The 24805-nt window shown below is 39.6% G+C and overlaps 3 protein-coding genes across 4 annotated transcripts in view; 2 read left to right on the top strand and 1 right to left on the bottom strand.

The window, feature by feature from the left end:
• Window positions 1-78: 78 nt before the first annotated feature.
• Window positions 79-5130, top strand: fam177a1 (family with sequence similarity 177 member A1). Of its 2 annotated transcripts, none has more exons than XM_005738726.1 (5): window positions 79-108; window positions 1296-1481; window positions 1968-2034; window positions 2374-2471; window positions 2564-5130. In XM_005738726.1, exons 2-5 carry the CDS (start codon window positions 1332-1334, stop codon window positions 2786-2788), a joined length of 540 nt encoding a protein of 179 aa, XP_005738783.1. In that variant the 5' UTR covers window positions 79-108; window positions 1296-1331; the 3' UTR covers window positions 2789-5130. The 2 variants fall into 2 exon arrangements, with proteins under 2 accessions (XP_005738783.1, XP_005738782.1); XM_005738725.2 differs by having other exon boundaries at window positions 85-197.
• Window positions 5131-6214: 1084 nt separating this feature from the next.
• Window positions 6215-11927, bottom strand: ppp2r3c (protein phosphatase 2, regulatory subunit B'', gamma). The gene is made up of 13 exons (XM_005738724.1): window positions 11744-11927; window positions 11479-11603; window positions 11117-11221; window positions 10914-11026; window positions 10120-10217; window positions 9690-9760; window positions 9458-9590; window positions 8387-8442; window positions 8168-8243; window positions 7846-7982; window positions 6979-7116; window positions 6802-6861; window positions 6215-6722 (listed from the first exon to the last, which is right to left on the bottom strand). Exons 1-13 carry the CDS (start codon window positions 11808-11810, stop codon window positions 6513-6515), a joined length of 1389 nt encoding a protein of 462 aa, XP_005738781.1. The 5' UTR covers window positions 11811-11927; the 3' UTR covers window positions 6215-6512.
• A 419-nt stretch (window positions 11928-12346) lies between these two features.
• The window catches only part of prorp (protein only RNase P catalytic subunit), a 14269-nt gene continuing 1810 nt past the window's right edge, over window positions 12347-24805 (top strand). The window contains exons 1-8 of the mRNA XM_005738723.2: window positions 12347-13071; window positions 13150-13288; window positions 13511-13745; window positions 14276-14574; window positions 14762-14809; window positions 14899-15031; window positions 22565-22675; window positions 24467-24618. Coding sequence (XP_005738780.1) covers window positions 12666-13071; window positions 13150-13288; window positions 13511-13745; window positions 14276-14574; window positions 14762-14809; window positions 14899-15031; window positions 22565-22675; window positions 24467-24618 — 1523 coding nt within the window. The 5' untranslated portion in view covers window positions 12347-12665. The remainder of the gene's footprint in view (window positions 13072-13149; window positions 13289-13510; window positions 13746-14275; window positions 14575-14761; window positions 14810-14898; window positions 15032-22564; window positions 22676-24466; window positions 24619-24805) is intronic.

The following is a 24805-nucleotide window of genomic DNA, read 5'->3' as shown; positions in this document are numbered from 1 at the left end:
AAGAACAATTAAAATGTACCTTTAATGTTGTAAAACATTTATTATGAAGCAATCAGAAAGGAAATTTGTTTTTCCTGACGATAATAGGAAGTAGCCCTCAGAAACACGGTGAGGTGTAAGTAGGTGTAATGGCAGATTTGTCGTTGTATTTGGCGAATGTCAATGTTACATTGGGACAAACTATGGAAACTGAAAAGGTTAGTTGATGCTAATAAAATGTTTACTATTTTCTCTTTATGTGACAGCTCATATAAAGATTTGTAGTATTAATAGTTAACTACTTCCTTAGCAACGAAGCTAACGGGCAACAAAAACAAAGCAACTGAAGTCACTTAAACTCTCTAACCAGTACTTTGATGTCGCGAGTTGTATTTTGTGTGCAGTCAGCTCTTAGAAAAACACATTAGACCACTTTTATTTTTGTACCTGTAAGGGTTTTATATAAACAGCAATTTAAAGCCCGATGAGTGCTGGATTTTAGGAAAAGAAGATACTGATATTGTTGTCAATATTTTTACATACATCCCCACTAATCCCAAAAATGTGATTCTGTTCATCTGGACGTATCGTTTTGGATACTCGTCCAAGTGACTTCTTCAGTCTCAGAATCACAGAATCAGCTTTTTGGGATTTCCTTACCTGGATGATTGAGCATGCATCATGACATCCCCACTAATGTTTGGTTAAATGTCCCTTAGTAAGTTGCACCTTGACCAGATGCTTTTGTTAGTCATAAACAAGCTTCTTGCATAATTTGTTGGATATTTGACCACTCATCTTGGAAAAATTAGTAGAGTTCATTTAAATTGGTTGGTTTCTTGGCACAGACCTGGCTTTTAAACATTGTTCCCAAAGTTTCAAGGAGTTTAGGTCAGAGCTTTGGGAGGGCTATTCCCATTCCGAACCCAGTTTATATGTGGTTTGGGTGTCATTCTCCATCTTTGTCCAGATTTCAACTGTTGATTTGAGGTCAAGTTGAAGAATTTGGAGGTAGTCCAAATGTACCAGTACCACTAGCAGCAAAATGGTCACATCACTATCATCCTTCACTGGCTACCTGTTGGATATAAAATACATTTTAAAATTATATAAATTACTTTTAAATCAAATCCCAGGCCTCAATCCTACTTCATGAACTGATCTGCTACCTGTTTTTTACATTAGGCCTGAAATTGAGCATTTTCTACTCTAATAAAAGCTTTTACTTCAGTAAATTCTTCTATCAATTCTTTATTGACTTATATATGTGTTTTATTAAAAATATCATTAGTAATACAGTTTCAAATTATCACCAGAGTACAGGAGGGGAAGCAGAATTTGATACTGTGGAGATGGGGGACCCCGTGGGAACGCCAAGGAAGGTGAAGGTTCCTCGCAGAACCATTTACTTTGCCAATGGAGAGACCATGGAGGAGTACAGCACTGATGAAGAGGAGGAAGAGGAGCAGACTGCAAAGAAAGAAGTTATTTCTGTAGACCCGGTATGCTACTGGCACAGCAAGAGTCGAATAGCAACAATCAATTAGGTTTTTCAAGGATTTTTGAGCCCGTAGTTTGAGTTTTTAAGTCCCACAGCTGAAGTGTACAGCTTCCTGGTGAACACAGTAGACCAGCAGGTTAAGATACAAAACTGAGAAACTATATTATGTTTCAGTCATTTGGAACTGCAGTGTTTCTTTATACTTCTTTGTGTTTCCAAATATAAAAGAGGAAGAAAGTTGAGCTTATATTGAAGGGAAATTCAGCTAATATTGTTTGTTCCAGTCAGAGGATGAACTCAGTTGGAAGGCCCAGTATGAGATACTGTACAGATTGTTATGACTTGTGAATACTAATATAGTCCAAGAAGAAAAAGATGCACCTGAAACACTGATACACATAATACGTGCATTTTTAAAATGTTTCAACATGCTTCTTGAGATTTATTTATTTTTTAATCATATCTCATGTCCACTTGCCTGTTTTAGTCCAAACTGACCTGGGGTCCTTACTTCTGGTTCCAAATGTGGAGGATGGCCACCTCCACTGTATCAGGTAAAACTACATTGTAAAATTACTCATAAAACACCAGCCGTTGCAGGTTGAAAATACATTCTAATACCAGAGAAATTTAAATAAAAGTAGAAAATGGAAGCTAGAAGGTTTGCCTGGTGTCATCGCTACATTAAGGCTCTTTAGAGCCTTTCAGGGAGTTTTAAAAATAGCTTTTTGAAGTGGGAATATCAGGAAATGTTATAAATACTTTAGAAAACCTGAAATGAAATGCATATTTCACAAATTGTTTTATAATTATTGTATTTTAAACATTTTTTAAGTGTTTAGAAGATGTCTCTAATTTGTGGGTTTTTTGGTTTTGTTTTGTTTTTTTTGCAGTTTGTGACTACATGGGAGAGAAACTGGCCTCTCTCTTTGGCATCACTACACCTAAGTACCAGTATGCCATAGATGAGTACTACCGTATAAAGAAAGAGGTACAACACCATGTCACAGCTTAAAAGCTGCTTACTCAAATGGAGGAGCAAAAACATTAACATTAATCTGGCTCACTGTTGCTTTCCTGCAGGAGGAGGAAGAGGAGGAGGAGAATCGTCTGGCAGAGGAGGCGGAGCATCAGTTTGGGGAGCAACAGAGAGGCAAGCGGGGCGATCCCACAGCTCCTCGTCTGGCTACGGTGGAGCAGCCTGAGGTGTCTCCGGCCTCCTTTGTTAACATCAGCTTCGAGCTCGAGCCTGAGCCTCCTCTCAGCAACCAAGACCCCAACAGAGTCCCGTCTCCTCTCCCCTCCTGAAGAGTGACGGTGGCAGACAGAAACCTCCAAAACACACACACACTTCTGTTAGCTGACAACCCGTTAATCTACCCAGCTATGTAAACTAATAGTTTTGTTATTTTTTTTACATTTTTTTTTTATTTTATAAAGGAAGATCTTGGAGTGCAGGGAAACATAAAAAGGGCTGGAGATGGCTGCACTAGCCTGACTTGTGAATGTATATCTGTGTTTGGCAGGGACTGATATATGTACTTAGGCTGTTAAACAGGGTCTAGGTTCAGCTCACTTTAAAATGATGAAGTAGATCCTCAAGGCAACAGTCAATTATTAATTACAGACTGGTGTGAAAATCCATCCAGAACTGGACAAAAATAAGAGAGAGAGTTGGTCCTACCCCCTCTGCTAAACAGAAACATGTTATGTTCTAGTTGTTGCCTCACTGATATGCCAATGAAGAGATTGAGTAGTTTTGCACTCTTATCCAGTTCAGCCTGTCTTTGCTGCACTGTCATCTCTGGACAGGCTTCAGAAAAAGCCTTAACATGTTTATTGAAGACAAACCGATAGACCTTATATATTAACTTATTCTTATAGGACTGTGTATTAATATTTTGGGTTTTCAAGGTTAGAAGTAGTTACAAAATGAAGACTAAAGAGTTTCAGTACATGTTATATAGTCTGTTAATCAGTCTCTTAGATGTTTATGAGTGAATCGTGACCCTTCACCTTTGCATGCTTACCTCATTCATACTTGATCTTTCCTGCCGCGGTGTTTTGATTCATAAAAGATGCTCGGTGTAAAAATAAAAAACGTCAAATTTGTGCACATAGCTCTGTTTACACACCTGTGTTGTTTTGGTGTGAGATGCCCAATTTTCGAGGTATCTGATGCAAAGATGTCTGCCTCTCTGACGTTACTGCCGAACCGCCAACCATAACTCTCCAGTTACCCGTCACCAGAGGCTCAAGATAGCGTGAAATGTAAATGCTCTCAGCTGAGCAGTACCAAGCTGGCTGAGCTCAGCTGCACTGTTATTTTCACTGGTGAATGTAGAAAGTACAAAGAAAAAGAGTTCCTAAATGAAACAGCTTGCATTTCATCCTGGGTTTTTAATGTTTTTGTGATTTGATTATCATGAGAGGAGCGTCGTTTTAGTTCTTTATATAAAAGAGAAGGAAGACATTTCTACAGTCTTAAACAGAGCAATTTATAAAAAGCCAGACAGATCAGAGGAGTAATCCAAATGATTTGGGGGTAAACTGGCCGTTTAAGGAGGCACCTGCGCTGTTCACATATAGGCAGCCAGACAGATTATGGACCCAAATGGAAAAACCCAAATCAGGTCATCATGGGCAAAAACGTTTTTTAAAAGTGGAATTTTCAATGTCTTAGAGTAAAACAGATATATTTTCTTCTTCTCATCTGTCTAACAATGCCTCATTTTGGATCCCGCCAATTACTTCCTTGCATCTTTTCTTTACTCATTGCTGTCACATTGTTCATGAAACTCATGCACCACAGGCTTGGAGGTGTGTGCTAAAGACAACAAAGATTTAAATGCCTAAAAGCTAAATTAAAAAAGAATCAGGTCCCAGCTATGAACAAATTGTCCAAATCTCCTGCGTGGACCTAACCATTTTCTTTCATCCAAAAATCTTTACTACTTACAAGTGTTTTAATATATTTAAGCGCTCCATCGTCCACAATGTTTCACCTCTGGCCTCCATAACTGTGATGTTTAGTTATTTATTGACCTGATGCACATTTATTAATTTCTGAACAGCTTGTTTGAGTGTTACATTTCCCCATGCCCTAATGTTTCATTCATTATTTCTGTGCCGCTTAAAAATGAAGTCAGCTCCTTCCCTTTCTTGAGATGTCACAGTAATCAGCTGCGTTTCTATTTTGATGTTATTTACAGCCTCTTTACATAAAATCTAAAACCTTCCGACAGTTAAATCTGACTCTAGCACTAACTGATGCTCTACGCTGGTGTGAACAGTGGCTCGTGTATACTTCAATCTTTGAATGTCCTTGCTTGTGCCAGTCTAAGCCTCTTAGAAATTGTTTTAATCTTCTCTTTGGCTGTGACGTGTGATGGCAGGCTTCAGATCTCAGTTTGCAGAGTAGCAGCGCTTATAGTCAGAATCGGTCCACAAGCAGACTCCAATGAAATGCCAGCGTATCATAGCAAAAGATGTGTACACTTTGCAGTTAAATGTCTTTCACTGAGTATAAAGGATGTTTTTTCTCTATGTAAAGCAGGGTAACATATGCAAAATATTTTCTGATTTAAAGTGAAGCTTTTAATGAATCTTTATATTTCTATATTCTGTGTGTAAATAAAATCTTTAAATAATCAAAAGGGTGTTTTGTTTTGTTTTGAAAATTGTACAGTGTGACTTATTTCTTCTTTTATAGACAGTGCTGTGAAAAACTATCCCTGTGCCTGTGTGAAAAAGTAATTGTCACCTAAACCTGATCACTAGTTCTGCCACTCTTGGCAAGAACTGCAATCAAGTGTTCGTGTAACTGGCATTTCAGACACATTGGAAGGTTTTTAAACAGCCTGTTTAAGGTCATCTCTAATAATCTCATTCTTATTTAAACCCAGATTATGATTGGGTCACTCCATATTTCTTATTTTGGGTTTTTGAGTCAGTCAGAGGTGGGCTTGCTGGTCTGTTTCAGATCACTGTCATGCCACATAATCTGAGTGCGCTTGAGCTTCAGAGCATGAACTGATGGCTGAGCATTCAAGATTTTCTTGTTTCATCAATTACAGCAAACCAGATGTAACAGGACTGTAAAAGTTCTTTTGTCTCGGCCGTCCACAGAATATTTTCTCTAAAGCCATACTTCATTTTGTCAGACAGGTTATATTTGTCAAATTAACAGGTAATTTGTAATCAGGCCTGGGTGTGACGAATAACATTGAACTCAGCTTTGAAAAAAAGAAATTCTGATTAATTCATGACTAACATCACGACAAATATGCAGCAACTGTGTGATGCTGTCATGTCAGCATGGAATGTTTCCAGCATCTTGTTGAATCTACGCCACAGAGAATTACGGCAGTTCTGAAGGGAAAAGGGGTCCATTTATCATTTAATGTTTAATTTTACAAAAACATTAGTTCTAAAGAAAATCATAATTTAAAGTAGAAATTTAAAGGAGCATTTTTCACAAAACGTACAAAGGAAATCCAGTAAAAACAAAAAAAAGAGCCCACATGTAAATCAGAGGGAGTTACTACGAAGCTAATTTAATGAGCCAGCAGGTCTTTTTAACGGAGGATGCCAAAATTAAATGTAAACAAGCTACTCGATGTAAATTAACTGTCAATTAAAGAGAACAAATTATTACCAGGTGTTAGTAAAGCTGTGCTTATTTACCATTTTATAATATTTCCTTTTGATTTTTTAAATTTACTCCTATTCAATTTTATTCCCATTTGAACATTTTAAATTTTGTAAGGAAGAAGAAGCAGCAGCTTCCTCACAGGACCAGATGAAGAAAGCTATATTGAATTACCTTCGTAGTAAACCCACCTAGATTTCACAGGTAGGAGAAAAGATCAGTATTTACACAAAGATCAGCATTTGCACATTCCTCCTTTTTCCTTCAGAGTCTTCCAGCCTTCGAGGCCTTCACATGTGTGCGGGTGAGAAGGGTCAATGTCCTGCCATTTTTTGGGAGTAAAACATGAAATTCTCTTTACGTTTCAACCCCGAAACATCTTCATGTATCGTCAAAGTCAGCCATGCTGCTCCCGCCAACCCCGCCGCTGTCACTGTCGTTGGCGACCAGCACTTCTCTGTTCTCATAGGTCCAGAAACCGTTGAGGTCAATCAGGATGCTGACCACTGTGTCGCCCTGACAGCTGTTCACCAGGTCCTGCAGTGTGATCTTGAAGGGGTCTTTAGGCTTCACCATGTCAAAGATCTCATCCTAAAGAGAGAATTAAATGTTCAAAAGTATCGCCCACGGCCATTACGGCCACATAAGGTGCTGTTTGTCTGTGATGTACCTTTACATCCTGGAAGGAGACCGGCTCCTGTCCGTGCAGCTTGATCTGTTCCTGAATGGCCTGAAGAGAAAAAAAAACTGCTGAAAAATGATCAAGAAAGACTGAATGAAAAAAAACAAACAAACTGCTGAATCAATCCTTTTGATTTTGTTTCACGGAAGCGTGTGCAGCCGATACCCTAAAGAAGTAGTTGAGGGAGAAGACGTTGAGGTGTCCTTGATTCTCCATGTCCAAAAGTTTAAAGATGTACTGTAAAGCTGCTGGCTCCTTCCTGTTCTCCAGAGCCAAAACAAAGTCTAAATAGGTCTTATAGTCCTGGAAAAGAAAAGGAGAAACATTCAAGTCAGACAAATATTGAAATATTTAAACCACAGGAATGATGTTTTGGGAAGTAACACGTTGGTTTTTGGAGCCATATTTGGACAAGAGGGTGGAGTGAAGTTATGAGTTACTGCTTAGCCAGTCTGGTTAGATATTTGCTGATTAGTGCTAAATAACAAACTAATAAAATACTTGGATAGTCTGTTAATACAGTAAACTGCACAGTGAGGCAAATTATTCGTCAGTGCATTTAAAATGATTCAAAAAGGAACCACAGCACAAAATAGGTCCAGTTCAGTAACGAGAGCCAAAGAATAAAAACAGCATGTGAATAAGCCCAGCTTCAATTTGATGCAGTGAATCTTCAGCTCTATAACAACTGTGGTAATGAGGAAAAGAGGTACAAAGTTTTAAAGCGTTAATCATCCCTGTAAAGTATTTACAGACCTATAGAGGCTGTAAATATGCTTATTTTAATGTAAAGTTAGGCATTTAAACATGGGAGCCGTGGCCAGTATAGTAGATTTATAGCGACTGCTTTTAGACGTGCATGTGTGTTAGCTGCCTGAGGAGATCACACAGAGTTCACTCAGTCAGCAGCTCAGGATTAAATCTGTTTGCTTGAAGATGTGTGAGAAAGTCCTCACAGTCACCTGATCTCACCACCAAAAACATCTCTGCCACAGCAGTCAATACTCCAGCGGTTAATGTTATGGACCGTACCATTTCACCCTCGTAGGTAAGGCACTCCTGAAAGACTCTATCCAAAAACACAGAGGTGAGTGTGGCCGTGCCGTAACGTGAAAGCTCCTCTTTGCTCAACATGCCGTTGTGGTCCTTATCCAGGTTCAGGTACTGGCCTGTACAATTTAAAAACACAGATGTAAGCAACAGTACAGGTCACTGATACACAGACACATGCCACACAGAGCACTCTAACTTCACTGACCCAAAATTGGGCCTTTCACCAACATTCCTCTAAATACAGAGGAATACAATTACCACCGGTATCCTGCTGTGCAGATGTGTCCAGATGTTATCTCACCATAGACTCGGAGAGCCGACGGGGCCGAGAACCAGTTGGAGTCCTGACTCTCCTTAGACAACTCCTCGTCTCTCAGCTGGTGACAGAGAAAGGCGAAAAAGGATGACATCAATAAGAGGAAGAGTTGCTTAGGGTTCAATGTGAACATCCTATTGTTATTGGCATCCTATAACAGACTGTGTGTGATCAAGCAAGGAAAAATAAATAAATAAAAAATACCTCCAATAAGTCATCCAGAAAACTGCAGGCCAGGATGTCTTGGATTTTAATCTTTCCTGGAGAAAAGTAAGATAACTTAAAACAAAACAACAACAAAAAACCCACCAAACCAAAAAGCCAACACCTCCACAAAAAAGCCACAAATATTATGTGTGATAACCAAAATCAACCTTTTCTACACTCCTAACACAACCTAAACACAGGAAACATGGCAAATAGCTCCATATAAAGATCAAAATGATTATTTTTCCTTATATCTTGCGTATTGTAATTATTATTGTAATAACTGCAAAGCTGCAATAAGTTAGTCCTTACAGTGACCATCAGGCTCTGGTTTCAGAAATTTAGGATTAACAAATTTTTACTTTAAACTGAGATTAAACTTCAGCTGATCTTATATAATTAATGAGCTGTAAGATGACTGGTATAAAATAAAAAATTCCATCTGTGACAGGCATTTTCTTCTCAGTGTGACTGTGACAGTGACCCCACCCTGACAAATGACAGATCACAGACTTTTACATACCTAAAGCATCACACAGAGCAGTTTTATTTAAACACTGTTTTTTACAGTAATGTAAGGCAAATGTTTCAGTGCAGGGAAACTGACTGCAAACCTAACGGCTGCGTTACAGCAGCCTACAGATTTTATTCTGAGGAGATAATAATATTTTCTTTTCATTTCCAGATGACAGATTGATTATAAATGTTAAACAAAAGACACAAATCACTGATGCATAAATGGAGGAAATGAGTCAGCTGCTGCAGATACAGCTGGAGGGGAGGAGGCAGAAAGAAATCCTGCCAAGCAAGCAGGTTAGGTTCAGAGAGTTACTCAGACTTAAATCCAGAGTTTTCCTTATTTCAGGTTTAGCAAACCAACTCTATAATCTTTCAGCACTTGTCCTGGTTCATGCAAGTGTCTGTTATATGTCATATGTAGCACCATGGTCTTGGAGGAATGTTGTTTTGCTTGTGTACTGTACCACTGCACATGGCTTAAATGACATTAAAGGCACTTGACTTGACTTGCATGGTAATATGCCACGTTCTTTTGGGGTTTACTCTCACCTGTTCGGAGTGGGTCGAGGAAGAAGAAGAACTTGCGGACAGCGGTGCAGACGTAGAAAGAGTAGAAGGACTTCTCCAAGCCGTCCAGCTGAGGCAGAGTGGGGATCAGCTCCAGGATGTAATTTTCTAGATCCTACAAAGAATCAGAAGAATTACCATTTTGCTGCATTTATATTTTCACTTGAGATAAAACTATTTTGTTTTGTTTTAAAGTCACTTGAGCTGAACTTACAGACTCTCTGAGGTACCCCTGTCCAGCCACATCATACAGACTCAGGCCTATCCGGGTCTGATGCAGCCACACTGGATGTAGATGAGAAGGAACAGAAAACAGAAGGGTAAGTGAAAACTTTTTAATTTGCAATATTATTGTAGTATTTCTGAGCCCGCAACAGGATAGTTACAGTGGTGAAAAACACAAAAGAAACAATCTAAACCTAAAATCTTTTTTTTTCCCTTTCAGTAACTTAAAGCATAGTTTCAATAGCAAATTTGCACCAGTTTATTTTCTATGGCACAGAGTAAGAGAAACAAGCATTAGTACTATGGATGTTTGATTGCATTTTGGGTTATATCCTCATCTTGGATAGGTGGTTGGTGAAAAGAATTTATATTGTTTAGGAGGCTCTGTGGAAACAAAGCAGAGGAAAAAAGGTCCAAACCTTTCCTCATGACATAGTTGAAGAACTGCATGATGGAGATCCGCCCGTAAGGGTCACTGTGCAGCAGCTTGGCGTAAACTCTGGCTGTGAAGAATTTTCTGAAAGTAAGAAAGAAAAGAAAACAATTAAAACTTTACTCAAACATATTAATGGCTTCACGCCAAAATCTGTTTTCGCTCAACACAATCTTTCTGCTTCAGGCTCTGAGCGCGCTCACATTAAAGGTCACTCTTCCTTCGAAAGAGTCCCGTATTCTTATTTTTCATCACAAATTTCAGTAATTTGGATGCCTGCTGCCTTCGTTAGATGAGGTAGCTGTTTCTTAAGGACCAATTCCATGGACACCGTGATAGACATATAATGTAGCACCAAAAGTTGATAGGGCAGACATTTAAATGAAACAGTGATTGGGTTAAGGTTATCAAGATTGACCAAAGTGGCTGATGCACACCCTGGAGGGACACCTACATGGGTTTTGGGCCTGATAAATACCTGGAGGGTCAGTGATTGTTTACATGTATTAGCTCTGGAATTGCCTAATAATACATGCACAATCTGCGTGCACTTAGACCCACATGACTTAAACTTTGATGGGAGCATAGACTACTAACTATTACTACTACTAACTACATTTCCCATAGGTGTTTTGATATGCTGTTGATCAAGCCTAAGGGAAATGCTTTTTACTGACTTAACATCCTCTGTGATCAATATCTAACAATTAGACTGAATAAGTCCAGCAGTGTAATACAGACTTAAATGAATTTTAGGGTTGAGAACTTGTTATCACTCACTTGCACTTGCTCCCAGCCTTTTCCCCCACCTCCAGGTACGCTTCATAGTTGATCATGGCCTCTTCTCCAGTCAGTGGAGGCACCTGGTGCTTATCGAGCAGAAACCACAAATTCTGCAGAAAATAAAAGGAAACATAAGAAAAAACAAAGTTTGTGTTGCTTTACCTGCAGAAGAAGCAATGATATATTTGTGTGCGTTTTACCTGCAGTTCCTCATTATCAAGCAGCTCTCTGCTCTTCCTCTGGAGAAAGACAGCTCTGGATTCCTCTCTTAATTTCTGAAGCAATACTTCATCTTCTGCTGGCAGCTGCAGAAAAAAACCCAACATCTAGTGGTCATGTCCAAGCAACTACGCACAAGTTAAATAATTAGCATCACACTTTCCTCCCTTACCACTAATTAAATGATTAAATTGACTGGATGTAAAGGTCTGAATACAACTGTGTGTGAACTGTAACGTTTGCTTCTGGATGGCGTATGTAGACATTGGAAAGAAAATAGTTCCAAAACTAAGGTTTTTGTTTGACTTTTACAGATTTCATATGTTTTGAACTGATTTGATACCCTGTAGTAGAACCGTGGGATGGTCTTGTAGGAGCTGCCGCTGTTGCTTCCTCCTTTCCACTCGGTGTAATATTTGGAGAAAAGCTCCGTTTCTTCTGATTTATTTTCCTCTTCGCTCTTCTCGTCTTTGCCGGAGAAAAACATAATATAAAAACCAACTTAAATATTAACTATCCGGCAAAAGAACACTCTTATTAGTTAACTGATTACAAATCGATAGTGTACATTCAAGTTAGCCAGCTAAACACAGTTTACATTGTTTTACCTCTTTTGGAGTTTGCTAACCTCCTCTTAAGAATATCCGCCCAGTTAGGCTGCTGTTCGGTAGCCATCTCTGCTCCGGAGACAAGCTAACAGTGAGATTTCTTCATTTTAATAACGAATCTCCACTTGTAGTAAAAAATAGCCGTGTTACACAAACAACATCAAGCTAATAGCTGTAAAGGGAACTTTTTTCCGGTCAGTGCTTTTCAAAATAAAAGAGTAACGAGCAAGAAATGAATTTCCACCTCTTCAACCTGCTCCCTGTTAGTCCACACAGCGACTACTGCCTGACTTCAACCCGTTCATCGCCATCGCAAACAAGAAGAGACTCAATACTTATCCCGATTTAATCTCATATCTCCACAGTATGGCTCATTATCACTATTAACTCTATCACTCTGCATTTACTCCAGCTCTGCACATCGCCTATGTTCTTGAAAATTATCTGGACATAATATGATACAAAAGCTACATGTAAATAAAATAAATGTAAAAGTTAAATGAATATATAACTATAAAATATATAACTAAAATTATTCTCATGATCAATGGGTGATGACATTTCCTTTTTTATTTTGAAAAACCTGATACCTCACAAACGACGTTGTCTAATGTTGATGACGTCAGGTGTGCGACTCCATCCATGCCTTCTTGCTGGTGTGTTTTGTAGAGGGATATGAGCTGAATTTCCTCAGGCGCTATTTGTAGTTATTCGGATTTATGGACGAAACGAGAGCGCGAGAGAGCCTTTGAAGGGCGCGTAGAAACAGGAAGGTGAGCTTCTGGTGTCACCTGCAGGCTCATGTAATTCACGTCATGTGTCAGCTGTGTGCTTAGTTTGTGTATGAGAAATAAAACAGTTTAAATTTAAAGTGGGATTACAGCTGCTGTGCTCATAAATCATTCGCTATAATCATCCAAACATGGGCTCTACCTTCATACTGAAAGTCAGAACATCTCTAAAGTCCTCGCAGCTCTTTTTCCAACATGGACGTCCAGCTTTCTCCACATTACAGCCTCCCTGGGTTCTCTCTGTGTGCAGCAGAGAGCCCAGCCTCACCCTGGGTGTCAGACGGACACACAGAAGCAGCAGTGGACAAACTAAAGGGGAGGGTGGGGTTAGAAACAGCACCATCAGAAGCGGTGAAGAGGATGGTACAGTGAATGGAGGAGGAGATAAGAGGTCTGCTCCCCGGCAGAGGATCCATAAATCTGTGTTTGCTGCTGGAACGGCAAAGAGGACGGCGGATATACTGAGGAGGAGGGCGCCTCTGGTCTGTGAGTATAAGGATGAAGAGGAGCCTGAACGTAGGTCAGATAGGGGAGCAGGTGAGCATGCATCACCACCTCTCTTCAGATATTTAACAGCTCATGATGTGTTTGGATGACTATTTGGATGTTTTACAGGAAGGCTGCAGCCTCCTCAGCGACCGCTCCCTTCCAATGAGTGGAAGAAGCTGAAGGAGTCTCAGGGAAATCCACCTCGCTTTGAAATCCAAATGATGAAAGCTCTCTTCACCTCTGGGGGCGAGCTGGATGTTGCCAAGTAAGAGTTAAATGAAAGATTTAATTTGCCCTACGGTGATTAAACAGATACTGACTCTGGATGACTTCCAGTGGAGCTGTGAGGAACCTTAAAGGCATTTTAGATCAGTCGCTGTTCTAAAAGCTTCCTGAAAATCCTTCATTTAATCCAGAATGCTGCAGTGAGAGCATTAAAGGACTGAAAAAGCTCCATGTTACTTTCATTTAAAATCCTCCTCTTCAGGTCCCTGCTGACTTTTGTAGCCACGGAGACTGGCACACTGTCCTACGAGCTGCTACTGCGATACCTGACGCTGTGTGTGAGCAGCGGCCATGACGCTGAGGTGTTTGACGTCTATGACATCATGCGGGGAAGTTTCCCCTCTCTGGACACAGGAGCTTCCAGTCTTTTTATCAAAGCCTTCAGCCGGACGGCGAGGTGGAGGGAGGCTCTCAACATCCTGCAGGAGCTCAAGAAAGTAAGCGGTTTTTTTTTAGGAGAAAATTAAACTTATGAAAAGTATTTCAGTGAGGAAAAAAATGCACTTTTAGTTTAGGCCAGAATTCATTATGTGTGTTTGTCATTTGCTAAGCTAAATATTAACCTAAAAGTTGTTTTTCTGAGGCTTAAAATTAATTTCTTACACTTTTTCACTCCTTTTTTTCCTGTTTGTCTATACAAACCAATTAGCCATGCTTCTGTTCAGTTCTGATAAACTTATAAATGTTCAATCGTAAACTTTCTCAACCTGAACCAGCTTGCTCGTGGGGGGGTTCTATACTTTTGTGATTTTTCTCTATTTTCTTTGTGTTATTGTAGGGTCTTTACCTTAGAACGTAAAGCACCTTGATTCAAAGGTTGTCATTTATCATCTGCAGATGACGATGGTTGATTTCGTGATATTAGTGAGGTAGTTTTACATATTTCAGGTTGTTTCAAATGTGAGCGAGTTCACAGGTGAAGCTTGCTTTTCCTCCATAATCATCACCTGATTTTATTTACTAACAGACTTTTAGTCCATCACCACGCAACTATGGCGATGTCATCGCAGCGGCAATGCAGCACGGTGACACAAGCACTGCCTGGGCTCTTTATGATGAGCTAATTGACAATGGACTGAGTCCTCACCAGGAGACATGGGAGACTGTGTTTAAAGTGGCAGGGAAAAAGGAAGGAGAAGAGGGAACGAGTGCCATGTCACAGGCTGAACAGCAGGAGAGGCACCTGGGAATTCTGCTGCACATGAGGAACAACCAGATCTACCCTCAGCAGAGCCTCGCCAGCAGCATCAAGAGCTGGTTTGAGAGGTAGGACCGTGATAGGGAAGCACATGCATGCAAAACAAATCCTGTTTCTTAAAATGGGATTTTTTTTTTTTTAAAGCTTTGCTCCCCTGCATTTATTTTCAATGTGACGTGTATTAAAGGCAAACCTCAACATGTTGAACATAATCACTCTAGTGTATATTCTCCTTGTGCTCCTTCCCAAAATCAGCCTGACAGGACAGGAATGGACAGGCAGCTGGACGACCGCCACCCCAAAGTAATAAAAACCACTTCTGATGTATGTACGTACCTCCATTATGATAGTGTGTGTCATTTAAACATATATGTGTGTGTGCATGTGTTCAGGGGAGTATGTAGGAGTTGTGGGTCTGAGCTGGAGTCCATCCAGCTGACTGCTGAGGAGTACCAGCAGCTTAAAGACAGAGTGATGACAGACATCATTGAGGGACAAGATGTTTTCACCAACACGACTCCAGAGGTAAAACGCACACATACACACAGGGACCTTGAACTTTAATTTATTATCATTTATTGTTATATTTAAGTGACAAACAAACAGCTGTAAACATAAAGAAGCAGCCCGAAAAAAGAACATTCAAACATCCTGTAAGAGGGAGATGAGATTTTTCTTTGTACACCCCGTCACCACTAGGGGGAGTAGTGCTGCTGCCAGTTAGAGTGATTTAATGTGGGGGGAGGGGGGTGATCAGAGAGGCATTTCGTTTTGCTTGTGGTTGTTCCTTTCATATTCCACAAAGGTCTGTGTAGACTCTGTAAATAAGGCTGCAAAGATAGGTTAACCACTCCAGTATTTTTAATGCCATTATCTCAACCCGTGAATTAAGTATTCACGCAATTTAACATAAAGAGACACAAGTATGTTTTAAAAACTTAATACAAACCTAAATTTTTTTTTTCTTAATAATGTTTCCTTTCTTTCCTTTTTTCCGTTTGTCTCCTTTGACCTGTTACGTTCCTCCACCTCAGCTTTGCTGTTTTTGTTTCCTTTTGGTCGCTTTACTCTGTTTTTCTTTTACATTTGCTCATATTTTCTTTTCTACTCTTTTCTTCCTTTTCCTAGTTTTTTTAGTAGAAAATTAGAAAATGCTAATGTGCCACAATACACAAAATCTGTGTGAGTGTTTGTGAATGGTGTCATGTTGCCTAGCAACCACTTATCTTTGGGGCACAATGGTGTGTTTTTTGCAGTTGCGCACCCATAACACCTTATAAAACAGTTATACTGGTTTCATTTTACCGCAGTTTCTCATTTAGATCTGCAACACTTCTGTTATGCGTGATAAATTATGACCCCCATTGATGTTTTCTTTTTTCTAATTAAAAAAATAATAACAGTTCATTCATGTAGATGTTTGAAAAGTAAAGTAAAATATTGAAACTAGATTTTTATGGCGCACTAGTTTCTCAGCTGTTTTCTTGCTGTCTTTTGCTAGATGGCGTCATTGTTACACCGGCTGGCACATCAAGCTGGCAGAGTCTGAGCTGGTCAAAAGAATAGATCTGTGTTTCAAGTTTTATAGACATTCTTAGGTGCAGTGAGGCAGCTGTTTGTCCCCCTGGTTCCAAGACTTTATTGATTATTTCCCTAAGCTGGGGTATATGACTCTGTGGTTAACTATTAAAAATCAGAGGAGGATACAGTTCTGTTATCACCACATCCTTTGTGGTTTTCTGGCCTTTGCAGTTTTTTTTTTTAATGTTAATGGGACAGCCAGTCATCTGGAAGCTGTACTTTCAATTTCTGATTTATAGATAAGAATTACGTTAGATTATGCAAAACTTAAATCACAGCAGTTTTTTTGGCTTTATCCTGTAAATTTGGCCAAAATCAGACTCCAGACAATAAAAAATACATCGCAAAGGCCATTCTGCACCACAGAAGCAAGCACAAAGACTGTTAAAGTGAACATTTATTCTTAATGTGCAGGGAAAGTCAGTTGATTTTTGATCGGACCACAAATTAGCCCATACACTTTGCTCTAAAAGATTAAAAAAAAAAAAAAAAAAAAGGAAAATAACAAAAAGAAAACAAAAACCCATTTTTCCCAGTTTTAGACATGACATGAGGTCATGTAATCACTGTTTGTGACTGGGAGGGGCCACATCCTGCCGCCTCAGTAGAATATCCCTCCTAGCTAACACCGAACAGAATGATAGCACCTGTCTTTTAGAGGCCAGTAGAAACGCCTCATTCCCACTGATGCCAAACAGAATAAGAAGGGGACAAGGGGGCGGCGTCTCATTGAGAATCCTGGACAGGGTATGGAAAACCTCTGTTCAAAACTGAACAAGACTGGGACAAGACCAGTACATGTGGATCAGTGAGGCTTCAGCAGTTTTGCATCTGTCACAATATGGAGAGATTTCAGGATGCGTGTTTGCATTCATTGCAATACTTAAAAACGAAGCTCTTGCCAATCGAACACTTTCCAGATAGTATTGCCAGTGAATCAAAAATTCATGGAACTTTACTGCATAATTTCATCAGTTTTGCTATAATGCAGCACCAAATTATGATGAAGCCTCCACCAGCTTTTACTCACTGTTGCTTTCTCAATAATAAGAAGTGCCCCAAGACTTGTGCACAGTACTTTAGGCCAGGTGAGGGACAAAAGTTGCATGAGATTGCATTGCGCAAAAAAAAAAACCCAACTAATTTTTATCAGATGTAGGCTCATATGAAAATGACCCAAAATAGAACACAAAAGATCAGATTCCATGTGGTTTGCGCTGTTCATGCTGTTGTGAAAAACCAGATATGAGTCACATGTAAGCCAGAAATATCATATGTGGGCTACTTTTGTCTGCAGAGTGAACTAGAGATTAAACAAGATGATTTAAACGACTGTGAGCCGGCAGTGAGCTTCACTGAGACCCAGCCAGCACCTCTAAAGTTCACTAATTAACATATTATATGTTGTTTGCTTAAATTGTGCAGAAGCTGAACTATTTGCAGTGCAACAGACCAGTTTGCACGCAGACTCTTTTACTACCAATTCATGTTCGTGGAATACATGCAGAATGAGATTTGTCTTGCTGGATAAGCAAGGCAAGAGGCAGGGTACATGCTAGACGTGTCGCCAGTCTGCTGCAGGGCTAGCACAGAGACACATTCACATTTACACCTATGGGCAATTACTGTGTACCCTGCCTCTAGCCATATGGCTGCTGGGATAGGCTCCAGCCCACTGGTGACCATGAATTGGATGGCTGACAAAGGCCTTCTGTACAAAAGTAAGTCATGTGGGTTGGCCACAAGGTCAGTCTTCCTCTTTATTTCAGTGGAAGTTGCGAAGATGATTTACATATTTACACAGCTAATTAAGTTTACTTTAGCTAATTGATTAAATTGAAGAAACAGGAAAATAACAGAGGTTGTGGTTTTTGCAAACACCCACCCAATTCAGAGCAAGGTGATTTAACTATTTAAAATTTCCACTCAATTTTCACATGAACTAAACAAATGAAGGGTGTATTTGTGAGCTTCAGAGGAAATAGGTGGACTTTGTTACCTGTGAACGTAGCCTGCATGGACATTTCCTCGCTGTCTTTGTGCTTGTAGCTTGATGTTGTGTATGTACGTGAGTTTCTTGGCAACAAAGTAAATGATCCCGTTTCCCATGAATTTATTTGTTTAAGGGGAATGTTTGGCTTTTTTTCTGCTTCGTGAATTTTCCAAGTAACATGAAATGAAAATGAGATCATTTACATGCGTTCAGCTGGATTCTTTATGTGACTGCAAATATGTAGACAGACAGCAGCAGACAGACAGCAGTGCACTTACAAACAAGCTTAAAACGCTGAATTATGGCTGTGTTGTAAGAGCCTTATTTGCTGTGCATGCATATGTGCAGCGTCTGTGTCGAGAGCCAAGGTACAAGCTTTTCATTGGATTGGAATGTACTCCTTTTTTAATAATGCAATTAAAGTAAACATAAAATGAAGTTTATTTAAAAAAACAACAACTGGGCAACACCGGCAATGTGTGGTTAATAATATGACATATTTAAATTATTAAAATAGGGCTCGCTTTGCACATGTTCTTGTGTCTTTATCTGGCTCAGTTATAGTTGGTTCAATTAAGGGAATTTCCAGCATGCGGACGGCCATGTGAACGTAGCCCACAGCTACCTCCTGCTGAGCAGACAGACAGTTTAAATGAGCTTTGTTAATTCCCCATTTAAGGCAGTTTATTTCAAGGGCAAACAGAGTTCTTCAGAGGAGAGTTAAGCAACTCGTGAAGGAAGGAAAAGGGGTAGAAGGAGGGCATCAGCACAAAGGGGAAGAAAGGCGGCAGTTTGTTTCGGTCTTTGTTTGGTGATAACTAGTGAAAAAAACAAAGTGTCTGTTTACTTTTCAAATAGCACTCATATATGTTTAGATAGCAGAGGTCAAAGATTGACTATTAGAGCAGAGAATGCAACAACACATCCCTTTATCCACAGAGAGAGTCGCTGTGAATAAACTCTGAATGCACTAATCCTGTTTTTATTTTAAAACAATATTAACATTAGCATGATTTTGATGCAGAGCCTCGCTGTAGGAGCAATTTTTGGTTTGCTCATTTGTGTTTAAGCTTCTGGCCACCACTCAGTTATGAGTTTGACATGTACTGAGCCTAAAGTCAGACTTTTCAGTGTGAGAGGTGGGTCTCTTTTAACCTGGTGAGGTCACCACATTAGCTTATTCTGATTACATAAGCTGGTGCAGAGCAGGGTTTTTTTTAGTGATTAATGGAACATGATAATACTAACCTAGTACTAACTTGGTTAGTACTACGGGGCTACCTAAGTAACTACACCTTTCTAGTGCCCCTTTTGCATTTAGAACTGCCTGAATTCTCCCTTTTTCCACAACAGGGTTGCACAGGGGATGCAGATTTGTCAGCTTTACATCCAGCTTTAATACTCAAGTAGGCTGTGGTGTTTAAATAATGCTCAGATGGAACTAAGGGGCCAAAATTGTGTTGAGAAAATATCCCCCAAATCATTACACTACAACCACTGGCCTAAACCTTTGACAGGGCAGGATGGATCCATGCTTTCATGTTGTTCGTGCCCTATTTTGATCCTACCGTTGGAAATCAAGACTTATCGGAACAGGGAATGTTTTTCCAGTCTTCTGTTGTCCAGTTTTGGTGAGCCTGTGTTAATTATAGCCCCAGCTTCCTGCTGTCTGCTGACAGAAGTGTCATCTGGTGTGATCTTCTGCTGCTGCAGCCCTTCTGCTTCAAGGTTTGACATGCTGTGGATTCAGAGAAGCTCTTCTGTATTCCTTGGTTGTCATGAATGTTGTTTTTTTTGTTCCCGCTGTTTCCTATCAACAGTCTGCTCATTTTGACCTCTGACCCCTGGCATTAAAAAGTCATTTTTATCCAGAGAGCTGCAGCTTACTGGATATTTTCTCTTTTTCGGATCATTCTCTGTAAACTCTCGAGATGATTGTGTGGGAAAATCCCATCCACACAAATACCTTTCTTCCTCATTCTGATGATTTGAATTTCTTGAACATCTTGGCCCTTTCTACATCCCCAAAAGCAATGAGTATCTTATGATTGTCAGGTTAGATGTTTTCTGGCGCGGCTACTTGTCCAAAATTTTTGTCTACTTGACAAAAAGTTTGATAAAGTGTTGTGGCTATAGTACGCTTTAACATAATGCGAAATAGCACAGTCTAGGCTGTGTTTTATGAAAAAGCAGATCGTTTGCTTCGTGCAGGGGCACATCATCATTAGTACTCATATAGTATTTCAACTACTGAACAATTCAATGCCTCCTTTGTTGCTTTTGTTGGTTCATGGCTCTACGGTCTGGACTTTTACTGCAGAGCTGTGCTGCTGGACTTTGCAGAATGTGGCTGCACAGTCCAGCAGCACAGTGGCTGGCTGAAAACGCAGTCAACATAAACCGGCTCTTTTAATCTTAAATATTTATTTGGTGCATAAGCAGATATAAAATGTAGACTGCAATCAAAATGTAAAGGGGGAAATGATGACAAGTGTCAGAAGTGAGATAACTGAGAAGTGAGATGAACTAAACTCAGCAGGAAGTTTTTTTTAAATAGTGTTTGAGCTGAAATTGATAGAGTTAATTATGTGCACACGACACAGCTCAGTGGGAATGGATATGTTTACAGTACCCTACTGTGCTTTGTGTAATAAAGGTGGCACTTAAGTGATACTATAAGCGTATGCATTTTTTATGAGTGTGTGTGTGTGTGTGTAGTCGTGTAATCCACAGCAGCACAGTGAGCTGGTTTCACATATCAGCTCTGGAAAGTCCCTGGATAATTATGCTGGACTTTGTCTTTCTCTTTTCTTCTCCTCATATTCTTTGCTCGTCTGCGGTTTTCGTTTATTGTCTTTCTTCCTTTTCTTCTTAATCAAACATTGCTGCAGAATGAATTAGTGAGTATGACTGGTGTGTTTAGGCAGTCAAAATTAATAAGAGCATAAATAAGAGCATGTGGCAGTTTAAAAAAACCATCTAGATCGTGACATTAAAGACACTCATTTTAATGTGCGTTCATGATACTGTGGATGCAATCACGATTCACTCCAGGGGAATTCACAGCAGCCTATTTCCATATTGCTGTTGGTGAAAACTGAAAGCACTGACAGGTTCCCATGCAGGTTCAAAGCAGCTTTCCTGTTATGGCACAAAGCTGCCTCAGAGTTTTTACAAGTTTTGACCTGAGTGGTGCATAAAAATTATAAAATGTGGTGTGAAATTTATAAGAAATGCAAATTGAACAAATTCTGCATAGATGGAGCTTTTTACCTCCCCTGTGGTCTGCATGTTTTTGGTGTTATGAAAACAGCTGCAGATGTCCTTAGATTTCTGTGTAGTAAAGATAAGGGCTCACCAAGGGCTAACATATTAGTCTGACTAGTCTGAGGCAGCTTAAAAGGTAAAAACAAAACACGATTATCTATTATTGATAAGCGTTATTTGAATATGCTATTAAACTTTATGTTAACACAGAGGACTAGCTGGCACTCTGCCATCTGCCTGCTGGGAAGGAAAGTCCAGCTTGATTTATTACTGGCAGGCCTTTGATCAGTTGGTGAGAAAATCAGCCAACCATCAGCTCACAGGTGGAGCTCAGATACGCTCTTTGACTCAGTAGCAAACTAACCATCTATGATGTTGTTAGAAACCTCTGCAGATGTTTTCTGCACATTAACCGTGCTCTCGGGTCAAATTATCAATCGGAAACATTGCACAGAGGGCAACTATGCTTTTTGCTGAACATAACATAGGCTTTACATAAACAATGGATGCAGCTACTGCGATGTCATCCACTGGTTTGTGATGCTTTTTGGCTCCTGTGTTGTTGTTGTTGTTTTGGAGCCACAATTGCTCATGCTTGATGAAGAGGTTACCGGCTAATTCTTGCAACCCTGCCACAAACTGTATGGGTGCAGGACACAGTTAGCTGCTAATTAGTTCAACTTAATAAAATATTAGAAATTAAATACTCTTGGATGAGCTTTAAGTACAAATGGACCGACGTTGGCTGCTTTTAGATGATCCCACACTGCTGTTTCATTGTGTTTTTCCTTTCCAGGTGTGCTTTTCCCCACTTGGGATCATTGTCATGCTGGGAACTCAAGCTAATGCTAATCAGATAACTTACACATGATTCTGCATGGTGGATTATAATCTCAGGGTACTTTTTTACATCATAATTTCATCAGTTTTGAAAAGATGCCTAACACCACTGCCTGAAATAGCACTAAACCCCAAAAGAGCCTCCACCATGTTTTACAGATGGCTGTAGACACTCGCTGTTGTACTTGTCTGATTTTCAGTGCTGTTTTTGTGTAAGTTTTTGTGAACAATTAAGTTAGATGCCTTTTGTGTCGTACCTGTTGTACCTTCATGGATCACTTTCTTTATAAAAACTCCTCACTGACTGTTATTTCCCTACATATCGCTCTCTTTACATATAATAATTCTTCTTCCTCTCTGTTTGTGTGTCTGTTCAGGAGCTGCAGCGGTTCAAGTTGTTTGTGAAGAGGAAGCCAGCCTTTGATGTGGTTGTAGATGGGCTTAATGTTGCAAATAGCAACAAGGACAAAAGCAAGCAGTCAGAGACAGTAAGAATATGCACAGGTGTACATGCATTAAAAGTGTGAGATGCAGATTTACCCACAGGGCAGACCCTGTGTGTAAATCCGCACTCACTCACACATAGTTACAGTCTTGATTTTAGTGGTTTCTTCCTACATGCATATCTGTCCAACTCAGGGGCTTTTCTGCCAGTCACAGAATGAGTAAACCTGCAGTGTGTGTGTAGTTTTTTTGTTTTTTTTAGAGCATGCATGTGGGAGATGCACGTAAAACTGCCCAGTACCTGATTTTAACAGTAATGAGAGTACTTGTCAGCCTGCCTACATGTGTCTGTCAGGATGTGAGTGTGTGATGGCTTATTCTGCCCCAATTTTCTCACATATGTGGCTGCAAGACAAAGGAAAGTACAGACTGATGAGCCTATTTCCCTATCTAGTCATCTAGTTTGTGGGAAAGTTAAATAATTTATGAAAATAAATGCAAAAGAGATCGAAATTTACATCAAGCATATTATTCAAAGGAAACTGGAGGACAGCCGTACTGCTTCAATATGAATTACCTGCTGAATTCACTATTCAGAGTTCTGGATGACTGCTTACATGCCATCAGCTCACTGAGATGAAACAAGCTGAATGGCTGCAAATAGATAAACAGTGCATTGTGTATTTGCAGCTTGAACATCAGAAACTGTTTTATAAACAACATTTTTCACACATAGTTTTGAGAGACATTGCTGACAGTGAAGCTGAGATAAGAAACACTGGAAATGTTGGAAACATCGTTAAATATTTGTGAGCAGCCTGCAGCTTTGGCTGCTCTTTCCCGACTGCAAATATCAACAAATATTTACAAAGAAACAGCTTATTTAGACTTGTGAGATTGATCTTTGTAGAGCCCGCAGCGTAACCTGCTCAAGTACCCGACAGCATTGCCAGCATTAATGTTTGTGTTAATTATGTGTTAATTTCTTTGTAGTAGTTTTTTGTATACAGTGTCAGCCAATATAGATGCAAATAAAAGGCCAGGAGTCATGCAGTTTTCATTTTTCATGTTCTCATTTTATTGCTGTTGTAAGACGAGCACGTGCAAGGCGAGTTGCAGATAAAAGTTTAAAAATGTTCTGGTGAAATCAGAGAATGTGGCTTCATAGTTTTCCATTTGTAGGCAGAAAACTATTCAATTGAAGTTAATTGTGTTAACTATAATTAACTTGGGAGTAGACGACTCTGAGTGTCGAAACATTTAAAAAAGCAAATAAAACCCTAAATTGGCATTTCAGCCAGTGCGTTCCTGTTTTTTAGTCTGGTTATCTAAAGCTTGCTCAGCCATGACTATTCAGTGCTACTCAGACTAGAAATAGAAACTATAAAGCTTCCAGTAACAAAGCATCTTGTCCTGTGGCTGCCAGTTCTTTAGATGTCTGTTTGTAGAGCTTAAAGAAGTAAACATTACTGCAGTACACCGACATTTTACTTCATTTTTATTGAGGCAATGAGCCTATGTAGGCCCACTCATAGGAAAATAAATACATAAATTACACATATGTAAAAATGTATGAGTATGTACATCCAAATGTATGTAATTTTTATATTGTATGTCTTTAATGACCCTACCTGGACCTACACGTCTTTCTAACTTCCAGCTTTTCCGAATGTGAAACATATAACCCCCCCCCCAAAAGCTCATTGCCCTCATGTGGGATCAGCTGCTTGCATTGTAGACCAAATCCAAGCCATCATTTTAGTAATTATTTTTATTAATTAATGTTCTCGTTTTGAAAGTGAATATAAAGAAAGGCATATATTTGTGTGTTTCAGCTGCTGCTGGTGGTGTCAGAGCTCGTCGACCGTCAGGGCCTGACTGTCCTGGTGCTGGGAAGGAAACACATGCTGCGACCCTCCAGATCATGGGACAGAAACAACATGAACCTCATCCAGCAGAAGGCCCACTGTTTCTTTACCGACAATATGTGAGCATCTTATGATAATAATAATGATAACGATAATATAAAAAGAACAGCATGAAATATGTTCCATTGGATAGACAGGAAACCAGTACTGGGAATGTTCCTGTTTACTAGTTACTCTGTAAAACGGTAATCAGTAACTATTTTTACTGCTTCATGAAAGTAATCGGTTGCATGATCTGTTTGTTTC

This window comes from Pundamilia nyererei, unplaced genomic scaffold, assembly GCF_000239375.1.
Source record: "Pundamilia nyererei isolate P.nyererei 1_Seehausen unplaced genomic scaffold, PunNye1.0 scaffold00086, whole genome shotgun sequence".
Taxonomy (NCBI): Eukaryota; Metazoa; Chordata; class Actinopteri; order Cichliformes; family Cichlidae; genus Pundamilia; species Pundamilia nyererei.
The sequence above is the reverse complement of the archived record's forward strand: the minus strand, read 5'-3'. Positions and strand labels throughout refer to the sequence as shown.

Coding starts and splice junctions, on each gene's coding strand:
- fam177a1 (XM_005738725.2), top strand. CDS start 129: ATGGCAGATTTGTCGTTGTATTTGGCGAATGTCAATGTTACATTGGGA. Junction 2,035..2,373: donor GGCCACCTCCACTGTATCAG/GTAAAACTACAT, acceptor TTTTTTTTGCAG/TTTGTGACTACATGGGAGAG. Junction 2,472..2,563: donor ACTACCGTATAAAGAAAGAG/GTACAACACCAT, acceptor GCTTTCCTGCAG/GAGGAGGAAGAGGAGGAGGA.
- ppp2r3c (XM_005738724.1), bottom strand. CDS start 11,810: ATGGCTACCGAACAGCAGCCTAACTGGGCGGATATTCTTAAGAGGAGG. Junction 8,443..9,457: donor CCTCGACCCACTCCGAACAG/GTGAGAGTAAAC, acceptor ACTTTTCTCCAG/GAAAGATTAAAATCCAAGAC. Junction 6,862..6,978: donor CCCTCAACTACTTCTTTAGG/GTATCGGCTGCA, acceptor TTTTCTCTTCAG/GCCATTCAGGAACAGATCAA.